Source organism: Dermacentor albipictus, chromosome 7, assembly GCF_038994185.2.
Source record: "Dermacentor albipictus isolate Rhodes 1998 colony chromosome 7, USDA_Dalb.pri_finalv2, whole genome shotgun sequence".
Classification (NCBI taxonomy): domain Eukaryota; kingdom Metazoa; phylum Arthropoda; class Arachnida; order Ixodida; family Ixodidae; genus Dermacentor; species Dermacentor albipictus.
Window position 1 is genome coordinate 38,845,689 of NC_091827.1, and position 24,648 is coordinate 38,870,336.

General features: G+C 46.3%; 1 protein-coding gene across 14 annotated transcripts in view; it reads left to right on the forward strand.

Annotated features, from left to right (window-relative positions):
• Positions 1 to 24,648, forward strand: part of LOC135905663 (uncharacterized) — a 100,329-nt gene that overhangs the window by 4,372 nt on the left and 71,309 nt on the right. For all 14 annotated transcript variants that reach the window (XM_070521924.1, XM_070521917.1, XM_065436614.2 and 11 more), the window contains exon 2: positions 311 to 398. In XM_070521924.1, the coding sequence (XP_070378025.1) occupies positions 311 to 398 (88 nt within the window). The remainder of the gene's footprint in view (positions 1 to 310; positions 399 to 24,648) is intronic.

A 24,648-nucleotide genomic window follows, 5' to 3' on the forward strand; every position in this document is an offset into this window, starting at 1 on the left:
TAGGCTATTTGAATCACGGAATTCAGATATCTGCGCTGCGCAGAAGTATTAATGTCCTGTTTTCCTACATTCCTACATTGACCCCCTTACTTTCTGGACCTACTACAGGTGCCTCGTCTTATTCTCGGTTGCTCACTCAAAGCAAATGCTAAAGCTTAACTGTGGCCTGTTTGCTTGTTCCCTTTATTTGTTGGGAGTCAACTTTGTGCTTAAACTCTCAAAATTTCGAATAGTGCTTTACTAGAGAGGGTGTATCCTAACATGCATGTCGTCGTAACGTAAGCATTTATAACTTTCTCTGCTTTGCCAGCCATGATGTTGGAGTCTCTCCTCCAGGACATGGAGGCGACAAGGATCCTGGTGGTGTTATCCCTCCCGGCCTCGCAAACTTCTACACGGTCAGTGCTTCCTTAACTAAAAAAAAAGAAAGAAAAAACATGGCTAAGTGTTTATAAGCCCGTTTGTGTCCTGGTATGAAGCTTGCCAGTGCCGTCAGCACACTGGCTGAGCTTGCAAAGAGGGGATCAGCTAGCGGAGTGATGCGAAGTACGACTGTTGTTGTGCGTCGGTGCCGTTGCGATCCTTTTCCTGGAAAGAGATGGAGAAAGAACACAATTTATTAAAGTACAGCCTCAAATGCAGAACTGTTGTATTGAGTGTCATGGCCTATGCGGTCTCGCCCTGAAAACCTTTCTCAGATAAAGAACATTGGCTAAGAGTTAGTGCAAACAATAAAATCTAGATCTTGAGCACGCACCTTCTTGAATAAAACTGATTGCATACGAAGGTGCATTATTAGGCATGGAGACAAACATGTGGCACATTTTGTAATTTATTGCACTGGTACTGTGAACAAAATTTAAATTAACATAAAAATGAGAAACACTCCAAATTTGCTTGGTGTCAAGGTTTCACAAAAGAATGACAGACACAGTTGCAAAGTATTAAAAGCTTTGCAACTGTCCATCCACATTCACCGGCGCCATCAGTATTTCGCTGTCATCTTGGCCATTTGTCCACAGTGACGCTTAAGTTCTAGGCAGTTTGTAGATACGATGCAGGAACACTTCTAATATAATGTCGTTTTCGTGTGAAAAATGAGCAGGCAGACCTAAATTTAGAACTCGGATCTGCTCTTTAGTTGTGCTCACACAGTTAGTCGTCTGGAAGCTTTTTAAACACTTGCACCAACCTCTCGATGGTGACATTCCTGTCAGTTTGCAAGTTCACAAACTTGTAAAAGAAAGCTTGCACCTTCTAAGTCTGTCATTTTTTTCTCTGCAAACGCTTTTACCATGTCGCAGTCTTGCAGTTTTCCAGCTGCCGAATGTGTCCGACTGAAACTGATCTGAGGCATTTGTAGAACTAAAGAATTTGCAGGGCGTATTTGACTATTAGGGTGCTAGCTCCGTGTGTGATCCATTCTAGAATGCTTACCTTACACTGTTTTTTGTTTTACTCTTTTTACTATTCATGATACTGCCACCAAGTGATAGCCTGCTACACTAAGGAGTTGTGTCTCCATCTTGTCCGTCTTGCAGTGTCCTGTTAATTTTAAGTGTTTATTTCTATATGATGTTGCATTGTCATAAGGTTGAGGTGATGTCACGCTTGATTCTAACTTTTTGAATGCTACATATTATTTAGACACCTAATACACTTTTCAATAGTTTGCCTGACTTTCTCTTCCCATCACATAAGCGGTTTACTCTTTCCACTTCAATTTTCTAGCCGAGTTTCTCATATGTCTAGCTGTATGACATCTACCAGCTCCTTGGAATCCATGACTGCCGTAGAAAGTGCATTTATTTATTTATTTTTCTAGGCTTTCGGCCATATCAGCTAAATACTTTTTATTGGTTTTGGTTATTATGCCACTGTTGCCTTCTGTCTTATGTTGGCATACTTGTCAAAGATTAAGGTGACGTGTGGAGGTTGAACAATCACAGGCTGGTGTCTGTGACTAAATAAAAACTGCAGGGGCAAATAAGAAAGGCGCAAAATTACAACATGCAAACAGTCTCTGCTTAAGCAGGCATGTCCATGGAGCGCTGCCAGGAACCATTAACACAATGGCTGGCTGGCTACAATAAATTACAGTGGCTTGTTTTTCCGGCGCCGCGTCATCAGATTGGCGACACCGCATGACCGAGTCCAGCCATGCCATTGTCACAGCAGCGACTCGTCCAAGACTGAGTGTGAGAGGGCCTAACATATACCGACTGGTGTACCGCGGGTGTAGGTGTAATACAAAAGGTTTATGGGCCGAGGGGCTCAACACACAGTGAGGAGAGTGTGGAGCACACACATTGTCTTTATCTCATTCGGCTTCTTGTCGCATATGAAACTTAGATCTCAACAAAACAATACGTACAACACTTGGACATATAAGAGAAGGCTCCGTTCACCCATCCTAACCGTCCGTGCATACACGATATAGTTCGCTATCCTACGTCTCCATTTTCACTTGATAGGCAACTATCACATGCCCAGTCTTGTGGCGGTGCATTCACGGTACAAAGGCTCTGTACGGGTATGTCGACTGCCCACGCCCTGGCACCAGGTAGGCACGGCTACTCCTCTGTGCGCTCGAGGGTTGTGGCAGACGAAATGCTCCGCTGGCTTTTGCCAGCGCAATTGTGCCGAAGGCAGTGCTGGCAGCCTGAGGCGGGACCACAGGCGTGGCCAATAGGGTAGACCGTCAGCCACCGGAGCCGTTCTCTGGTCCCGTGGTACCTGGACAGCTGCCCAAGCGGACCGTCAGCCATTCGTGTATGTGCTGAGACAGCTTAAACGCGAGGCTTGCCGTCCGAAGCGATCGTGCATTATAATATGTTGGCATGATCCCCCTCTTCACAAGCTTTTTATGTGCAGAATGAAATAGTAAAAGTGGCTTACTTGCCCTAGCTTCATAACATCAGAAGGTTTTGTTATCGGTGAGCACAAATATGATTCCAAGGAATCTAATCCTCCCATCACATGGCGTTTCAAAGGTCACTTCTAGTGGGTTAAGACAGTCACGAATAGCGGTAAAAATGGGAGCACATTCATTAGTAAAACAAGCGGATGTACAGTCAGTAAGAACTAAAAGGTCGTCAACATATCTGAAAACTTTTACAACCTTAGATTTGTGAAGGCGCTCTGACAGGTCTCTGTCCAGTTTGGCTAAAAGCACATTACCTAGCAATGGTGCTAGGCAAGAACCCATACATACTCCGTTTTTGCAGATACAGGGTACCTTTGTTTTCGATAAACGTAGACCACAAATAAAACCTAAGCAATTCTAAAAAATTCTCAATGGATGTACCTGCTTCCGTAATAAACCTAATGGCACCATATGTATCGATGCAACTGTCAATACAGGTTAATAATTCTGATTGTGGCAGAGAATAATAGAGGTCTTTAACATCTGCGGAGAAGGCCTTGTGCGCACACTTCCAGTAGCTAAATGTGGGGCCATTAGCAGTTTTTTCCTGATTTGGGAGGTCAACGAACGGTATATTGAGGTGACTTTGATACAATATTTTTATGGTTTCCCTTATTTTTTGTCTGTAGTCGCAGCCTGCGAGTGTTATTTACGCGATCATGTTTTAATTCAGCGCATGCATAGAAATGAATATAGTGTCACATAGTATCGACGGTGAAAAAAATCGCGACCCTTCCAGATTGAACAGCGAAGCTGTGTTAGTTACACCGAGTTCAAGTGGTATTGGTGTTACAGCATGCAAATCAATTTAGGTAAGCAGTGTATATTGTGAATATTTTGTTTCACCATTATTTCACCTCATTTTTGCTTTTGTGTGCTTCGCGTGGTGAGCATGCTTTTGAAGTGCTTTTTCTTGCGGTTCTCCTAGCGTTTCTTTTTTTGTTTGTTTTTTCACGTGAGGCAGATCCTACGACAATGAGCCCGTTCACGAGCCAACTCTCACTGTAGGCAGCTTCTTCCTCATGAGTATGCACTACTCGTGGTCTTCCAATAGTTTTAGCTGGGATGGAGTGTGCGGAACCACTAATCCAAAGCTCCGTATATTGGTCACAAGGCCCACCATTGGAGATGCGGACACTGCAATCTTTTTGTCGATTGGTTGGATTGGTCTGACGATTGATGTGGCTGCCGGCACTCCTTGTGCCAGCAAGAAGTGGCGGCAGCCTCGCGCATCGTGTATCGATCGCTGGGCACTGTTCTGTGGCTGGAAACCACCAGCATAACATTAGTTTCTTTTGCGGCAGTGTGCAATCAATCGTCGACAAATTCGCTGCTGATCTGGCTCGATCGCCGAAAATGCACCGTGAGACAACCATTTAAGATTTGCATACATAAAGGTCTATTCGATTCAGCCAAGTTTCTCTGCACCTATTCACGGTGCGCTGCGCCTGGACCCTAGATTCCCCGAGGTGCAGCGGTGCACCCTGCACCCCCATGCTCGTTTGAACGGGGTGCAAAGCAAGGTGCCGCCACGGTGCAGTGCACCCTTGAACCTTGCAGCGAATGGGTGCAGCCCGGCACACCATAACTGGCACATGGGTACCCCCTGCACCTTTTCGTTTGTAACGCCGTTTACCTTTTTCTGAATCGAACAAACCTTAAAATAGCATTCTCACAGAGAGAAAGGGGTGACTCCAACCCCTTTCCCCCGGTTGAGCTCTTCTTTCCCTCTCCCACTAGGTCACGTGGCCCCTTCTTAGCGAAGTCCGACAACGATGGCACAGTGTCCGCATAAACAGCTTCTCTGTAAAAACACAGCAGCAAAACTATCAATAGCCTAACTAACCTATTATTGTGCAAACCTCTGCTCACGAAATCAAGTTACACTCAAACCACAACGATAGTGGTGAACAGGAGTGGCGCTTGTTGAAATCTGATCAACAGATCAAGCACGTTGGCTTTTATACATCACTCGTGGAAGGTTCTAGTGCAATCGCTCATGCCCATGTAGTTTGCAGAAACTACTATACAAGTCATGTCGCACATGCTATCTGATAATACAAGGTTCAGCGAGGACGTACACAACACGTAGTATGAACTATAACATTCGCGTATGCAGGCGCGTCTTGCGCCAAGCGATAGTGTTTAACATTAGTTGTAGCCGATGAACAGCGGTCACCGTGAGAGAAAGACGAACGAGCACACGTGCCATTCGCAACCGCAAGTCGAGTCGGTAACGGAATTACACAGCTCCCGCTGTGCCTAGCCTACAGCCAGTACCATATTTGAGTTGCGAAGAGGCACAAGAAAAAAAAATAATGCTACTAAGGGCCTTGCCTTCACGAGTCACTGCCTTCACGATCACAACCATAAAGTCCATGTCCCTCACCAAAACACTGCAACACACTTGCACTCTTTCCTGCCCGAAACCAGCCTCGACTGGAACAATCTTCCCGCCTCATTAGTTAACATTACCAACTGTGACCATTTTTGTGAAGCTCTTTCCAGCGAAATTTAACGCATTCCAACATTTTTTTTCTTCTCTATGTTGGTTGGAAACTTCATCTTTACTGTCTCAATCGGTTGCAATGGTACGTTCTTGCCGTAATAATTGTACAAGCCGTGCATGACAGTGTGAATTTTTGTTATTAGAAATTACATTCATTCCCATTTTTCGAAATTTTTGATTGTGTATGTGCAAATAACTGAACTTATGTTGAATGATTGACCCCCTCCTCTCTATAATGCTTGTATGCCTTGAGGGTACAATAAACAAATCAATAAATAAATAAACAAGCCTAAAAAAAAAAAAAACTTGCACACTGAAACAGCCTCCATCAGTAACTGCACGAACGCGACAATCCGAAACGTTAACCGACGTTCATGCCGCACAAATCATGCAACATGATTTCCAGAAAAGTAGGAACCCTTCAATCATGTAATAAAATCACTTACCGAACCGAAATAAAGCAACGTTGTTGCTGCGGTTCTTGCAAACACGATCCGATGCCTTCCACTCGAAAGCTCGTATCACTTTAGGTAAGCGGTCAGCGCGCACTGACCGCCGCCACCATTGCCAAAAGCTTAAAAATTGGCAAAAAGAAAAAAAAAAGGAGCACGAAGCGGCTTCGTTGCATGTGGCGCCACCTTCGCTGCTGGCGCTTGAAGGAAGGAAGAAAAGAAACTTCATTTTTCAAAAGAAAAGTTAGTCCAGGGCTCCACTGGTGCGAGCCATGCCTCCCACTCACTGCCTACTTAACATAAGTAAATGTGCGGTTATGTATGGGCTAGTAATATGTGAAGGCCTTTGCAGGCACTCCCATGTGATACGTTGTAGTGTCGGTCTGTTAGAACACCATGGACAGACGTCTAGAAAACTAGTTGGGTTTATTTTGCTGAGTTGATGCAGGTTGGGGAAGCTGCTTCTTTGAATGCATCGCCAGTCCCTACTCTGCTTTCTGTGAAGGGTCTTGTGTGGATGACCGTACTCTCTGCGTTCCTCCCGCTGTTGTAGAAGAATGTTACGAGTGCTCGGAAGAAGTCCCGCACTCTGCTCGGCCGCAGCTCGGTTGTTGAATCCTCTAGCTATACGGTCTGCCGCAATGTTACCCTCCAAGCCCTTGTGAGCCGGACACCAAATAATGTTGTGTTCTGTCAAGGTTTGTACAACAATTCTGCGTACCATTTTGGGTATCATCCCTTTGAGATACAGGCGACATGCTGTCTGCTAGTCGGAGAATATGACTGCCGATTTGTTTTTGTTTCGCGTCTGCAAAGGCCATGGCTATTGCAGCTGCTTCGGCCGCATTCGTGGACCGAGTTACAACTGTGGTCGTTATGACACTGAGCACTTGCTGGTGAACAAGTTGGTTATTCATGATACATGAACCACGTAAGCCTACGTGATCGCCTTGTGTTTCCTTCCTTCGTCCGTTGTTTTATTTGGTGCCTTCGTTGTAATCGATATGACACGTTTTTGAGTGACTGCTAGCATGTGAGTCTCTCTACTGGCTCTGCTAGCGTCTGTGTAGTACCCGGTAGAACCTTTCCCAAAACGATTCCGCAGGGTTGCAGCTCGTGCTCGTCTTCTACCTGCATAGTACATCGGGTGCATATTCTTTGGTATCAATGCCACCGTGATATGAGATCTCGTGTCCCTGTCCAGTAACACTGTATCTCATCGCCGTATAGCGGTTGTGGCATGAAGCCCAGCTTTTCTAGAAGTGCATGTCCCTGGTTTGTTGAGCAGAGCTGCTCTCCTTGAGCTATGAGGACAGCGCTCGTGTATTCTTCAAAGGTGCTGTAGATGCCTATTTTCCCAACTTCAACGCTTAGCCTCCCCGAAAATGCTAACAACGATGTTAGCATTTCGGGGAGGCTAAGCGTTGCCTTGAAGGCTTTCCTTATAATTGTATTAGCTTGTTTCATCTCCTGGTTTGTTAGTGCTTCGTATGGGAGCGTTAAAAAAAAATTAAATTATGGGGTTTTACGTGCCAAAACCACTTTCTGATTATGAGGCACGCCGTAGTGGAGGACTCCGGAAATTTCGACCACCTGGGGTTCTTTAACGTGCACCTAAATCTAAGTACACGGGTGTTTTCGCATTTCGCCCCCATCGAAATGCGAACCATAGCCACTGAGCAACCACGGCGGGTGGTATTTGAGTGTGTACGTATCCCTGCTAATTATAAAGGCATGGACCAGCCTGATCGTTTCTACTTCAGTTAACCCATCTTTACTGCTGAATATGCTTCTTATCGTACGGGCTACGTTTCCTGCGATTGCTCTCAACTTTTGGATGGTGGGTGTGGTGCCTCCATTCTGTTGTACTCACATTCCCAGAATGTGCAGTATTTTCACCTCCCTGACGGAACGTTCATCCAGATGTATCGTTATTGGTACAATATCGTTTTTTCTCATGTATTTAGCTCTAATTTTGATCAGCTCGGTCTTCTCAGGGGAACATTTCATCCCTGCTCCGTCCGTGAAAGCCAGTATCTTGTCCAGTGCTCTCTGGAGTGTGTCCTGTTTTTCTGCGTATGACCCTCTTCGTGTCCAAAGGGTTATGTCGTCCACGTAAATAGGGACGCCTAAATCTGGGTCCTGCTGTAGTTCAATGGCGAACTTACGCATGCCCACATTGAAGAGGATAGGAGAAAGTATAGCTCCTTGCGGGGTGCCTCTATTTGGGAGGTTGAAAGTGTCGGACCGAGTCGATCGCAAACCTATTGTCGTGGTTCGGTACGTCGGCAAGGACCTAACGTACGCGTATATGTGGCGACCACAGTTTACGGACTCCAGGCCTTCCATGATCGAGTCATGGGAGATTGTATCAAAAGCTTTCTTGATATCAAGCGCCAGTATAAAATTATCACTCGAGCCTCTGATCGGGTGCAGGACATCATACTTCAGAAGGAGGAACACGTCCTGAACTGATGCGTGTGGCCTGAAGCCGAACATGTTGCTGAGTAGAAGAAGTTTTTCCATCTCTACATAGTTGGACACTCTGGTTAAGATCACTTTTATGCGAAGCATATTACGAGAGCTCAACCCAGCTCCTCAGGCGCGGCGGTGTCGCCTTCAATACCACGTGACACCGTGACGTCACGACAGAGGAGAAGTGGCTTTGGCTCAACTCTTGCAAGATGGGCTGGGTGGGAATCGAACCAGGGTCTCCGGAGTGTGAGACGCAGACGCTACCACTGAGCCACGAGTATTTTTTTTTTATTACGATGCTTCAAAGCGGTACAAAAGCGCCTCTAGTGAATGCGGTGTTGCCTTAGAAACGAGCTGTTTCTAAGGCTCAGGCGTGCGTCGCTTGCTCAGGCGCACATTTCGTTGCCGCGCCGAACGCTTGGTTGCTCGACGCTCACCGCGTCCAACGCGGGGCGCGTAGTCGCTGCGCCGTAGCCCATTGTCTTACGCCCTTTGGCGGGTCGACGGGAACGCTGTCGCGTTCTACTCTTGAAGGCGAAGCAGAGTAACGCACGAGTTGTTTCTTCGTCTAGCCGAACCAAATATAGCCAAGCAACAGCAGTTCACCAGGCTAAACAGTGGTTCAACAACTAAAATAAAGGCTAGTATGCTTCGCATCCTGGGCTTAACCTTAGCTAAGCCACAGCCATTTTTTTCAAACAACTTTCCCACGCGTGATATCAGCGAAATCGGTCTTAGGTTCTGAATGTCCCTGGATTTACCTGGCTTGGGTATTAGGGTGATATTGGACTCATTCCATTCTATTGGGAGTTCTCCGCCCTTGCATTATTGCAAGGGCGGAGAATTATTACCTCCGCATTATTGGTAATGGCCTTCGCATTGGTAACCTGCCAATAGCCAGAGCAGAGATCTAGAGATGAGAAGTATTCAACAGCTTGCAGACAGTCAAGAGCATCGTTGATCCGAGGCTGCGATAATCGATACAAAACCGAATACTGCCATCTTTTTTACACACTAGAACGACAGGTGACGACCAAGGGCTTTGAGAAGGCTGAATGACACCATGCTGCAGCATGTCGTCCACTTGTTCTGTGATAACTTGGTGCTCTTCTGCGGCAACGCGATACACACGCTGTCAAAAGGGGGCAAGGGAACCTTGTCGATAGCATGAGAGACACGTGTCGTGCGACCCAAGGATGGTTCATTGCAGTCGAACGAAGAAACGGTCATTCAGTAGAGTAAGAAGTTGGGTGCGATGAGACGGCGGAAGGTTTGCGGTGATGGCGTTGTCGAAAACTGCCGAAGGCAGTGTTGATGAGATGGAAGTTATGGCATTCAGATGTAAACAGGTGGCGCCATCGTCAACGCCAAGGTCTTCAATACACGTGACAGCTTGCATGAATCCTAAGGTCTCACTGCACGCTATGGTCTCTGGATACTGGTGCGGATTCAGATGGGGATCAAAGCAGATTCAGACCTAACAGCGAGGACGGCGAATGGAGAAATAAGTCCTTGCGGTGAGCAAGCATGTCAGATTGCATAAGCGCCACAGTTGAATCATGCACGACAGTACATGACAAGGTTACAAGCACCAACGTCTCTTGAGGTATATCAGTACCGTTAGCCACGAAGACTTTGCGAACACTGAGGTCGGCGCCGACCGATGGCGAGTCATAGCAGCAAGTAGTCAACATAGGAGAGCGGTGCTGTCAAAAGAGCTGGCGGGCGAATGGGGGCAAGTGTGTCAGATATTTGGGCACGGATGGCTTGTTGCACTGCCGGAGACAGTGTTGGGGCAGGTTCCTGGCTCGGAAGGAGCAGCGACAGCTGGCGGGCCACTTCCTCACGAATGAAATTCTTGAGCTAAAGGACGAGAGCAGAAGGATTAGTATGGCGAGTGGCAAGTGCAATGGCTGAGACCAAGTCAGCCTGTGGGACGTTTTGGCAGGCGATGTTACGTTGGCGGCGCAATTCGTAGAAACTCTGACACATGTTGAAGAGTACGGCGACGCTGGTTGGGCTCTTGGCCAGCAGCATTGGAAACTCGTTATCAATACCCTTCAGAATATGGTTGATGTTCTCGTCCTCCGCCATAGTTGGATTAACACGCCTGCAAAGATCCAAGACGTCCTCGATATAGCTGGGGAAAGTTTCGCCCAGTTGCTGTGCTCGCTGGCGTAGACGCTGTTTGGCACGTAACGTGCGGACAGTGAGGCACCAACCACGCCGGTCAAATGTGTCTTGAATGTGGACCAACTCGAAATGTCAGATTCGTAATTCTTAAAGCAAAAATTTGTGAAGTCAGCAAGGTAAAAGATGACATCATTCAGTTCACACTGGTTGTCCCACTTATTGTGAGTGCTTACGTGTTCATAGGAAGACAGCCAGTCTTCCACGTCATGTTCTCCGGTCCCGCAAGAGATGGCTACGTCGCGCTGACGGAGAGCGACAGGGGCAGCCATTGGTGCAGTCGGTGCGGAGGTCGCATCAGTCATGGTGTTGGTGGGCAACGTACAATTGCAAAGCTCCAGGGTGACTTGAGGGATTCCAGCAATCTCCACCAAATTTAATGGTGTTTAATTAAAACTGAGAAGCACCAAATCAACAGCAGCCTAGCAGCAATGAACAGCCCGAGCTCTCATGCAAATCGCAGCACAGATCGTCATCTCCGAGCTGCTATCGGAAACGCGAGGTGCGTCTGCTTCATTACAGTAGTAAAGAATTTGCAGGGTGTACTTGACAAGTAAGGGTGGTAGCTCCGTGAACTATGCATTTTAGAATGCTTTCCGTACCTTGTTTTTTGCTTTATTCGTTTTACTATATGTGATACTACCACCAAGGTAGTATGCGATACTAACAAGTGATAGCCTGCTACATTAAGGAGTTCTGTCTCCATCTTGTCTGTCTTGCAGTGGCATGTTAATTTTAAGTTTTTATTTCTATATGGTGTGGCCTTCTCACAAGGTCCAGGTGGTTTCATGCTTGATTCTAACTTTTTGAATTCTTTATATTATTTAGACACCTAATTACATTTTTCTATAGTTTGCCTGACTTACTTGTTCCATCACATAAGTGGTTTATGCTTTCCACTCCAATTTTCTTGCCCCATTTTTCATACCTCTGTCTGCGTGACATCTACCAGCTCCTTGGAATCCATGACTGCTGTAGAAAGAGCATTTATTTATTTTTCTAGGCTTTCAGCCATATCAGCTGAACAACTTTTTTTTTCATTTTTAAATATTATGCCGCTGTTGCTTTCCGTCTTGCATCAGCATAGTTCCCAAAGTTTAAGGTGACGTGTGGAGGTGGAAGAATCGCAAGCCGGTGTTCGTGGCTAAAGAGAAGCCACAAGCGCAAGTATTACTGGAACGAAATTACAGCATGCGCGCAATCTCTACTTAAGCAGGGTTTCGACCATATTGAGCCATATAGGCCATATGTTCCATATAGCGCTACCAGGAACCATCAACACAGTGGCTGGCTGGCTAGAATAAATTCCGGTGGCTCATTTTTCCAGCACCGCATCATCAGATTGGTGACACCACATGACTGAGTCAAGCCATGCCAGTGTCATAGCAGCGACCCGACCAAGACCTGAGTGTGAGGGCGTCACACATACTGACTTGCGTACCGCAGATGTCTCTTCTTTGCTACGAACGTCAATCTTCAAGGTTTTCTCAATGTGAGATGACACGAAAGGGGCCTTCATAGGAAGGAGTCAATGGTGGCTTGACAGTCGTGTCGCAGAGAGACGTGCATGGTTGTGTCCATTGTCAGGAAACTAAACACGGGCTACCTGCGTGCGATATGTGAGGCTGTGCGGTCGAGAAGCCTGACCATGCCGTTGCTCTGCGGGTGGTAAGCAGTGGTGTTATGAAGGCACGTGCCAAAACCCTGCCAGAGCAGAAAAAAGTGAGTTCTCGAATCGTCGGCCTCGGTGAGTACTTATGCACGAAGGGCAACCGTAGGAACCCACGTAGGAACGAAATACTCACGCTCCCTGCGCTAACGACATTACGATCTGGCCAACCCAGGGATCCGACGAGGCCAACCAGGATACTCTCAATCAAGCTGTTCATGTCGCGTAAAACTATGCAGTCGAAGGCAGCCTTTCCTGTGCAGCTGGAAAATCCAAATTGCTCGTTGTGCACAGGCGGCGCTGCAGAGCCGACGAATCCCCTAATATTTCCCTCTTTTTACATGGCACTCCTATCCCTCACGTAGCTAGACTCCGTAGCTTGGGCCTCCACATTCCGTCTGATGGCAAAACCACGCACACTACCATCCTTCTAGGTCAGCAGATAGCACAAGTTACACATATGATAAATCGCATCACTAATCATAGAAGGGGCCTTTGTGAGAAAGATGTCCTCCACATAGTACAGGCTCTGATAATCAGCCAGCTCACCTATCACCTCCCTTATCATAATCTTGGCCTCATTCAGACTCGGAAGATGGAGGCACTTCTACGGGAGGCAGTGAAGGCGGCTCTGGGGCTGCCTCCACATGCTTCCAAACAACGGCTTCTTCTGCTTGGTATCCACAACACCGTAGGCGAGCTTCTCGAGGCTCATCGCAATGGTCGGTTCCAATGTCTCAGGCACAACCGTCAGTGCTGTGCTAGTCTGTCATTTTGGCTACCCTGTCCTTTAGGTACCACACACATCCCAAAACATTGCGTCGCTCCTGCTTTACGCGCTAGCTTCCAGGTAGCTCCAATTCCATGCAATATGCATCCTGAGCAACCCGCCGGCCGTAGACGCACCCGAACTCAGGCCCTGGCACGCATTGTTGGAGATGGCACCACAATGACACCAATTTTGTACACTCACGCGGCCCGCCACTCAGGGAAGTGTGCCATGTGTTCAGCTGCAATTCACAACACAGAAGCGGTTAGTATGTTTACCAGAGTTCCTAGAATGGATAGCTGCTCGGCAGAGGAGGGAGATATCGCCTTGGGCATTGTCTTCGCCTCAACCATTCCCGCACATGACATCGCCGTCACCGTAGTGACGGACTCTGAGCCTGCGTCTGGATCTTCGTGCAAGGACTTGTGCTGCACGCACACACGCACACACACACACACCGAATCTTCTCCTGTGTGCCCTCTACTGCGTTATGCGTGTGCTTATCGTCTGGACTCCTGGACACGCCTCTCTCCATGGTAATGAACGCGTTAATGCGGTAGCTCGAGGCCTGACCGGCAGGGCACCATCGGAAGAGCTGTCCAACCCAGACGACGCACCGGCAGAGCTCCTACACTACACTGCGACACTCGAGTACTACCCCCAAGGTTTGTCATAACTATCCCTCGTCAGTCTGATTAATAGGGCAGATGCCACTGCCTGGCAACTGCAGACAAATTCCTTTCCTTGTCTTCACATGCCACATATATTTCATCCCAGCCTATGCCTTTCCTATTGCCCCTACAGTGAGGCCAAACCCACGGCGTACCACTTCTTGTGGGATTGCCCTAGCCCTTCTGCTGTTGTGGGAGTCTGCGCTGCTCAGTACAAGCTGGCAGGAACAGCAACTACTGATTCAGTGGGCTCGCGAAGTAGCACATGGCAATGGAGCCTTGGACTGATGACGGTCCCACTCAACGAGGAAAACTTCCTACTTGTTTACCAAATAGCAGTTCATTCTCTCTCTCTTCCGCCACTGCTTCGGCCATGATGTCTTGTAGCGGCATCGCCATAAGCCATCTTGAGTACCAGTAGACATATGTGATGAGGTACCTGAAACCTTGGCACAGTGGAAGACACCCCACCAAGTATAAGTGTACGTGATTGAAACGTCTATCTGGTGGGTGAACCGGCTGCACTGCTGAACGCATGTGCCAGGTCACTTTCACGGCTTGGCAGGCATGGTAGCTTCTTCCCTGGCTTTGAACATCTTCGTTGATCCCTGGCCAGAGGAAGCAGTCTCTGATAAGCCTCTTGTGTCGCTCTGATGCCGGGACAGCTTAGCCCGTACAGCGAAGCGAATGTTGGCCGCCGAAACTGATAGCACGAACGAGCGAGGAGCTGCGTGCGATGTGTCGCACATGACCAATGTTGTTGTGTAGGGAAGGGGCACCTCTGCAAGCTGGAGCAGCGAGTCTTTTTTCCGAAATGAATGCAGCTCGGGGTCGCTTTGCTGGGCGGAGCTTGGCTGCATCTTTCGTTAAAATATTGCATGCTCTCTCATTCGATCACTGATGCAGTGGCCCATTTGCCCAATGTAGCACTTGCCATAGCTGAGCAGAATCAGGTAAACCACTGCAGTGGAGCAATGCACGTAAAGTTTAACATGCTGTACTTTACACCTGTTCGTAGTGCCACCAATGATTCGGGCTCAGAGATAGGCCAGCTTGTTCGGGGTAGAGAAGACAACAGGTACTCCATTCCTGTTCACCACCTTCTTGAGATTTTCGCCAACCCTGTGGAAGTACAGGACCACTTGTGTCTATTTTGGAGCGCTACGCTCCAGTTCATCGCGCTCTTTAGGCTTTTCGTTGCCTTTCAGCTTCTGGAGCAAAGTTCCCCCACTGAAGTCAACACCAACCGAGGGTTGGTGGCTTTTAAAAGCCGCTCAATCTCATTGTCAAAACTCGTCTTGATCCAATGGCGACACGATTTCTTAAGTGCAGACCCCAAGCAGGTTGTTGCAATCCCTTGTTTTACAATTTTCGAGTGGGCAGAATTGTATACTGGTAACAGTTCTTTTTTAGCACGTGGTGAATAGTGCCAACAAACATGTCTTAAAAGCTTCATATTTAAATCTAAAAACTGCAGCATGTTCTCAACCGGAATCTCTATGGGTAAAAGACAGGCCCTTGCCGTGAAGTTTAAAAAAGCTCTCCACCGTCATGAATTGCTTCCGAAAAGCGGACTTTGCCGGGGATATCAGTGATGCGGAGTATCGCGAAGCTACTGCCGATGGAGCCATTACAGAACTTTGGTCTACGGTGCGTGTTGATGACGGTGACGCAGAGGGGCTTCAAGAATTCTTGCACGCCGACAATGCAGTCGCGACAAACGAAGAATTGACTGACGAGGCGATCGTTGCAGCAGTCACCGGCGCGGAAGACGATGACATCATTGACGACGAAGATGAACCGGAACCTGTACAAGTTGTGTCTCAACAGGAGGCCTCAAGAATTATTGATTCCCTGCGGGACTTAATTTTTGCAAAAAACCTTTCGCTCGGGCATGTTCAACATTTGGATGCCCTCCAGAAAGACATCGGCAAGATTGCCGCGAAGCAGTCGAAACTCGCCGATTACGGGTTTGTTTCAGCAAAGAAGTGAGAAGTGCAAGCTATTTTGCCCTCATTAAATGCTCTTAGGTATTCATGTTTTCTTTGTTTTTTTTGGGGGGGAGGGGGGGGGGGCTAAGGGATTTTCAAGCTGAGAGGCAGCCGCGGCAACCTTCTCGTATTGTTTACAAGGCCCCTTTCGGGACCACCAAAACGATGCCTCGGCAGGGCTGGCATGTCACTTGCCGTCTGTGACCCCTCTTTGCAGTTGTTATGCTTTTTTTCGTGCAACCCATTTATAACAATTATCGGTTATAACAATGAAATTTTCATGGCACTTGAACATTGTTATAAGTGGACTCGACTGTATCCGCATGCAACCAACCGTGCCTTGTAGCGCTCTAGGTCACCATTTTCGTCGTACTTCTTGCGGAACACCCACTTGCATTTTACGACTTGTCCATCTTTCAGTCTGGCACTAGCTCCCCATGTATTGAAGCTTCGGGGCTGTCCAGTTCACTCTGTATAGCTGCTTTTCATTCCTCCTTGTCTTGTGGAGATAAGGCTTCGTGTAGAGTTTCTGGATCTCTTTGGCTGTTTTGCTTGGCTATGCAGCAGCCGTGACATTCACTTTGACATGGTTTCTTGTTTGCTAGTCTTTCCCACCATCTTAGTGCCTGTGTACCACTATCTGTCACACTGGACAGTCACTGCATAGCTCCTTTGTCCTGTGTAGTTGCCTCGTCTTCATCAGCTGATGAGCCAACTTCTTCAGCATAGTTGTAATCAGTATCATTATGATCTGAACTGCCAACATCATGTGGCTTGCTCAAGCTTTCAACTTGTAACGTTATTGTGCAATAAGTGTTGCTATGTGCTTCAGTCTTGTTACTTGCAATTTGGGTAAGCTTGACATAAAAATTGTAACAGCACAAACAAATGCAACCACAAAGTAACAAGGGCGAGACACAAGCGCTGACTGTCAACTAAAAGTTAGTTGACAGTCAACGCTTGTGTCTTGTCCTTGTTACTTTGTGGTGGCATTTGTTTGCGCTGTTACAATTCTTATGTCAAGTATGCATCAACTCGCCCAGAAAGAAGTTTTAATTGGGTAAGCTTGCATGGGAAGAACTCTTCTTCAAATGTAACGTCCCGACTTACAAAGAAGTGATCTTCCTTCTGGTTCCACAGCTTGTACCCCTTCACTCCCTCCGGGTAGCCGACCAGTATGCACTCTTCTGCTTTCGGGTCCAACTTGCTCCCCTTGCACCGTCTATTTCGCACACTCCATGCTCTGCACCAGAACACTCTTAAGTGGTCCAATTTCACTTCTCCCCCTGTCCGCAGATCTGGTGACTCTCCTCCAACCGCCTTCAATGGGCACTTGTTTCTGATATGCCTTGCAGTGACGACGGGGTCAGCCCAGAGCCTTTCTGGTGACACCTGATTCAAAGAGAAGGCACCTTGTCATGTCAAGCAATGTTTGGTTCATTCTCTCTGCGACTCCATTCTGCTCAGGCGTGCCAGGAAGGGTCAGCTGTTGCCTTATGCCATGCTTGGCCAGGTACATTGAACTCTTGCTTCTGTACTCTCCTCCATTGTCACTACGCAAGGTCTTCACCTTTGTGTTGTGCAGATTTTCTGCCATGCGTGAGTACTTTTCAAACTTCGGAAGCACTTCGCTTTTGGCCTTCATGGGGTACACCGCAGTATATCTTGAGTAGTTGTCTGCGAAGGTTACGAAGTAACTGGAGCCCCGTTTAGTCGTTGGTGTGATCTTTCCAACCTGATCTGAATGCTCCGGTGGAATCTTAGCCCGTGTTGCCTCGCCCTTTGGGAAATTGGGTTTGCCTTAGCTTTCACATTTCACATGTGTCACATTTGTCCTTCACAGGGTCTTCAATAGCTCTGCACAGGCGTCGAACAGCATCCTGGTTAAGGTGGCCTAGTTGTCTGCTACATGCTCTTTTGTCTTTGCCATCTTCGTCAACATTATTTCTTTGACATAATACAGTCTTCCTTCTTGAGTTGCAGTAAGGATCAGCTCACCAGTGTCCTTTGTAACTTCGGCTTTGCCCCCGGTGAACATCACTTGCAAACCTCACTCTTCAATTCTTCCGACTGATAGTAGGTTGCCATTCAAGTCGGGCACATAAAGGACATATAGCATGATGAATGACCCACCGCACTCTTCAGATAGTTGAATCTGAACCCTTCCTTTCCCCATGACACTCATGGATTCTTTGTTTGCAGTTTCTACTCCTGACTCGCATGACTTGAAGTCGGTGACCTTCGCCTTGTGTGATGTCATGTGATCTGCAGCACCGCTATCAAGATGCCACACATGAGGAGGCGCTGTTCTCACATTTTTGGTAGGGTGCCTTGATGCGCACGCCTTCTCGGAGGGTGGAGTCATTCTGTGAAGGGGTCAGTGCCGCCTTCCGACCGCCGGCTGCCATTGCACTCCCCACATTTCGTTATGGTCGTTTGAGAGAGACATGTGCACGCTGTTTTCTGGTCCGAAATGCCCGGGTGTTGCGTGCCCCAGTGCACGAACCACTCATGAAACGATTTCCTAAAAAATCGAAAAGACGACTGCTCTGATCTGGTTAAGGTCAAGCGTGACAAGTGGCAACCCACGGACCGGTCGTGTGTGTGCAGCGTAAGTTATGCCATTTCTGCATTCGTAGTTATTCGTTCGTTTGTGTGCTTTTTCCCATAGCGTGTTCGTCTTGTATTCTTGATATCTGGCACATATGCATGCGTGTGTAACTCATTTATTTCTGATAACACAAAATGATTTCTTTTTAACCGCTTGTTGCACACCGGCTGCAAGAGCGTCAAAATGTACAGTACGCGTACGTTGTGCACTCTTTGTGACCGGCGCCTTGTACAATTTGATTTTGTAATAAGCTGGAAGAGCATACGCATGGCGCAGTAGAAGGTAAAGTGAGCTTTAAGCTTGCCTTTCACGTAATCACATACAGATCGTGTTGACATGTTTTCCCGGCGTTATTCTTGTGCCGCTGTCCAACTCGGCAGTACTTGGTGTCTGTGCATGTGTGTGTTCATGCGTGTGTTAGTGTCACATGGATTCTCTGGAACACATGCTGATATCAAGTTATGCAAGAGTAAGGCTACACATTCACCTTCGCCAGCTCGAAGCTGCGAGAATTAGTGGGCATGGAAGAAAGACATGTGCTGCAGTTAATTTGCAGTGAGTTGTAGCACTTGTTGTTTTTGAAATCCTTAATGTTCTCGACCAAATAAACAACCTATCACATCGAAAATTGCTATCTATTGAACGCACTTTTTCTCAGTGTTGAGAAGCTGTATGGTTACTTTATTTTAGCAGCATCGATGACCGATTTATAGCAATTACCAGTTGACAATATATTCGTGCAGAAAATATGCTAAACAGGGCTTTATAGTCAATTACTACGTGAGAGTCGTGATTTAGTGCTATATAAGCCAAATGTAAGGCACCAAATAATCTGGTATGCATTCAATATTTTGTTTACCCTCATCGGCATATTTACAGTAAAGTAAAAGTATTCAAAACAAAATTATATATAACTATGGAAGCACTGCTACACAGAATACGGCCACAAAATAAATAAAACGTTCAATGAAAGCGCATCCCATATACTTAAGCTAAACATAAAAATGCGCCAGAAATGGTTAATTTAGTAGTATTAGTATGTAATATCCCACAGAACAAATATAAATTACGTTTTGAACTACAATGAAGCAATAAAAGCGGCCCGGACGTATAGGCTTCGTAGTTATCGCGCTCGACTGCTGATCCTGAGGATGTGGGAGCCACCCAGCCGTGGCGGCCAAGTTTCTATAGAGGTTTCTATAGAGTTTCTATAGAGTTCAGTATCGGTGCATGTTAATAAAACATCAGGTGGTCGAAATATCCGATGCCCTCTCCCACGGATCCATCACACCCGATGCTACAAAATCACAAAGAAAGGTCGTGGATGGGATATTGGTTGAAATATGTGATGTTAAAAAATTCGCAAATGTCAGCACAGGTAACACAGACACAAACAGGTAAGACAGACAGGTAACACAGACACAAATGAAAAGCTGCCACATTCAAACAAGATTTAAAAGTAGGGTGTGCGATGACAATTATTTTTTTGTCCCGTGGCAGCACGCGGTTTGTTGAACAAATTCTGGTTTCAGCTGGCAGCCAAACAGTCTTTGCGCTTTGGTTAAAGGCACGAAACTCACACACAGACACAGCAAAAGACGGCGGGACTTGTGCCCGTGTATGTTTCGTGCCCTTAACCAAGGTGAACAGTCACCAGCTAGCCCAACAAGACGTTCTTTAAGGTCTGCGCGGCTGGCGTGGACGGCAGTTTTCTGCTGCCAGCAAGTCCAGTTGGAAATTCCGCTTTAAAAATAAAAATGACAGCATATTAAATTGATACCTTCACAATGCTGATGCGAAAATTTCGTGTTCTCGACATATCATTAAAGCAGCACACGCTATCAAAGCGAACTGTACATGCAGCTGTGTGATGGCCGTTGACTGCCTACGGAGAAGGCATCGTAATGGCAGACACTGTAGCAGACGATGCGGTTGTCTTCACCCTGCGTGGTGGCGGAGGGGAGCGCGTGCATCGAGGCACCTGTATTTTTGGCACATAAAGCTATCTGTGTTGCAATCTTTGCCTGTGACGAGTTTCTCTTCTTCTGGTCATCCCCTTCATCTTGAAACTGGTCACAGTCTCTGGCTTTATGACCAGTTTTGCCACAAGCAAAGCATCGCACCTTCTTTTGCATACTTGAGGTGCATTGAAGAAACTTCTCGTCCTTTTTGACAGTGAGTTGATGATGCACCTTCTCATTGAGTTGCTTGCTCGCAGTCCTTAATCTAGCTTTAGTGATCAGGGCCCTTGTTTGACTCTCTTCGTCACGACGCGGCTTTCTCTTTTCTTTGATCAGCAGCCTTGTCTTCACTGCTTTGGTCGTGAGGGTTTGTTCGTCTTGCTCCAAATTCAGAATGAGCGGTTCGTATGTGTCGGGAAGCCCCATTAGCATCACTAATGCAACCTCTCTGTAAATGCAGTGAGACACTGATGGTGCCAACGAATGTGGATAGACAGTTAGAAAGCTTTTATTACTTCGCAACAGTGTTGTCATTATTTGTGACAAACATGAACATGAACGTTTTATTTTATTTATTTGACAACTTCCTATGTAGCACCATTAATCTTCCTAGGTAATCTTGCATCGACTCGCCTCTATTTTTGAAAAAATTGCGGATCAGCTGGAGTATTGCATATGCAAGAACCTAAACTTTGAGTGCATTTCCTGCAGCGCATTCCAGGTTTCTTTTGCAGTTTTGCAAGCCCCGATGTCATCCAGGTAGTTGCCCTCGACGATAAGGAACAGAAAGGCCAGGGCCTTGTTTTCAGTCTGCTTTTCTCGCTCGTTCATTTCTCTATTCAAGAATCCAGGGTTGATCGCTTCCCAGCATGCCTTCTGTACGAGAGCTGCTCTTGCCCTTATCGACCATGTGTGATAGTTATCTGATGACAACTTCGGCATTCTATACTTGTCTAATGCCGACATGTTCACTGATCCTCGAACACAAGAGGGACAATGCACTTCTTTTTCGCAGCTGTTTCTCAATTAGCGTACGTGAAAACTATTTGTCGGTCACTTCTTCCGGAAAAATTTCGCCACCAGTATCCACTGAAAAGATTTTGTCAGTCACTTCTTCCTGACAGTTTTGCCGTACTCATGCCAGACGTGTCCAAGTGCCTTCCGTACACATCCAACATGGAGCCTGCAGCAACGCCGGTGTTGTGTGACGGTCCATCTTTCTCATGAAAAAATATGCACTTCTCACGTTTCTTCACGGGCAGACACCGCTTGTCAGTCACTTCTTCCCGACAGTTTCACGATGCTCACGCCTGTCTAAACTTCTGAAGACATCGGCATGACGTAGTGAAGGCGGTGTAGCTTGACGTTTTCTGCTTCAACGTGGTCGCACTTTTTCATCACTCAACCAAGGCAATCTGTCTTTCTTTCGAAAAGTGGTTGATGCGTCGTTCTGGGCCCATAACCTGTGTTGGTTTTGTTAAGTACGCAGGGTGGCCAGATTTTTATGGTCACGGATTGAGTGGATTTGGCACAAAGCCAATGATACGACACACAATTGTCAAGCCTCCGTTTTGTTTAATAGCACAGGGAAAAATAAATTAGAGGGAGAAAACAAGAGTGCCTTTGAAAAAAATTTGGAGGATGCTTAAGCTTCGCCTTTAAGGGCAGAATTCGACAGCGTTCAAAGACCATTTACTGCTTTTAATGTTTCCCGGCAGCTGCAGGTTATGTAACTGTAACATTTATCGGGAAACGCTGGCTGCGAACACTATGCACGAAGGCAAGCTTCCTGGTAGAAACACGGCCTCTTGCGTGGATCGATCTCCTGTTATTGTTTCGCACTTTTAATATTTCAGTCTGAGTAGAGCTAACATAAAGGGCTTGCACTGTCAATGTTTTTTCTCATTACATTTGTTTGTGGGCTGCCCTTCTCAAAATTCCAAGGAATAACTTTGTAAAGAATGAAAGACAAGGTATGAGCAACTTTGGTGGTAGACAATTGGTTACAGGGATTTCAGGGATTTTTCGCTCATGGCCAACGTCGCCGACACCGACTTTTCTGTGATACGAGCTCCATAACGCTTTTGCGTTAAAACGTGAAATGGCGACGGCGCATCAAAGGATAATGCCGCCATCTCGTGACTGGCCATTACATTACTGACAAAGGTTGCCTGTGGCACTTTCTCGTGCCGCCTCGCCCACCTTGACGAGCTCGGTGCTACTATTATAAAGAAAGCCCACCGTGAAGTGGCGGTCAGCCACCGCGGTAGGCAGTAGGCCACTGTATGTTGCCTGGCATGTCACTCACTGCTAAGGTAAGCGCATTGGCTGAGCCGGCCAAGATGGCGTCGTCCAAGGGTGTGCAGTAAAGCACAACCTTTGTGAGCTTGCGCCTTGTTGACTTGGTTGATGACGAGAAACTTTGTTGACTTTGTTTGATGTCAAGAGATCTAGAAAGAACACTATTAAAGCACAGCCTCAAATATAGAACTACTGTTTTGGAAGTGTCATTGCCTATGCAATGTCGCCCTGAAGCACTTTTTCAAATAAAAAAAAAACATTAGCTAAGAGTTAGTGCAAATACAAATCTTGAGCACCCACTTTCTTCACACATGCTCGTTACATACGAAGGTGAATTATCAGGCATGGAGATGAACATGAAGAGCATTTTCTAATTTATTACGCTGGTACTGTGAAAAAAATTTAACATAAATATGAGAGACATTCTTCTTTATGCCATTGTTTCACAAAAGAATGACAAACACTGTTGCGAAGTATGAAAAGCTTTCTAACTGCCCATCCACATTTGTTGGCGCCATCAGTATCTCACTGTTGTCTTGTTAGGCATTTATCCACAGTGCACACTTACGTTTGAGGCAGAACTCGGATCCGCTATCTACTTAGTTTGCTCACGAAGTTAGTCTGGAAGCTTTTTAAGCACTTGCATCAATATCTTAATAGCAAAATACCTGTCACTTCACATCTTCACAAACTCATCAAAGAAAGCTTGCGCTTCTTAGATTTTTCCTTCCTCTGTGACGCTTCTTGCGACGGTTCTTGAAGTGGATAGAAACTCATCACTGTATACTTTTTGCTTATGTGACTTAAGATAACTAGCATTCAAAGGACGTCGAAAGAAGTTGAAGTAAGAAATAGAATAGAATACCATAACACCTGAGCTTTTCTAACAGTGCCAAGGGACAGATGATGCCGAATGCCTCCTTTATATCGAGAAAAATTCCGATAACAATCATTTGATGGGTAAGTGCAGAGTTAATAGTTTGTGGAGTCGGGACAGCAGTAGATCGGGAGCTTCGTGGGACAAAACCGTGCTGCTCATGCAAATGGTGTTAATTTTGCTGAGGAAACCATTCAGTTGTTGCACGAATAATTTTTTGAAGTTATTGTTTATAATGCTTAAATGGATCTAGGCCTGTAGCTACTGGGATCATTGAGGTTGCCGCCTCTGTATGCAGGATAGGGATTGGTGCTTAACGAATGGGTAAATAAATGGCATTGTGGAGTACTCAAAGTATCTGAATGATCTTTCAGTACCTTAGCTAGTATGCCGTCAATTCCTGTAGCTTTCTTCACCTGTAGCCTACCTACAGCAGACTCTTGTGTTACGATCTGAAAACCAGACCTCTTTTCATTCCTTTCGACATCAATGGTGGGCTGTGCAGCACTAAATTGTTGCGTAACATTTTCACCAACAGTAGGAAAGTAATGATTAAAACCATTAGTAAGGCTAGTTATATTGTCTAGATGATTTTTTCTTACCGAATCCCGTGATTTCAATTACAATCTGCCATATTTGTTTTGTATCGCAACAAGTAATAAGACCAGTATAATCTGCCTTTTTGGATTTACGCATCTTTCTGATGGACTGATTTCTGTAATACGTAAATAGCTTTAGTCATATGTGTTGTTCCAGCTTATTGTACTAGTGGTTGTAGTAGTAGTAGTCTCTTCTTCAGCAGTGCAAGAATAGCCAGAGTTATCCAAGGACATATGGCATGGTCATATTTATGTTCTGTGCACGTATAACTGTCCAATTGCATCGGTGATGCTGCGAATAATTTTTTCACATTTTACTTGAACATCGTCATTATACAGTGCTTCCAACAAGGTGCATTTCACAAGGGTACATATTTGCAAATGGTTAACTCGCATGCGATATGTCAGGCTCTAGTTTTGAGCAGGATGCAAGTATAATCGTGGCAAGAAAAGTGGGGCAGTGATCAGCAATGGCGAAATCGTAAACTCCAGCTTTTCCAGAATTTAAGGACTGCAAAAGGAACACGTAATCGTGACATTGTTCTTTTGATAGATGAATATTAAAATAACCACACACACTATTGGAACCATTGAATTTTTCATTGCAGATATAAAATCAACGCATGAGTGTTGGGGGTGGTATGCAC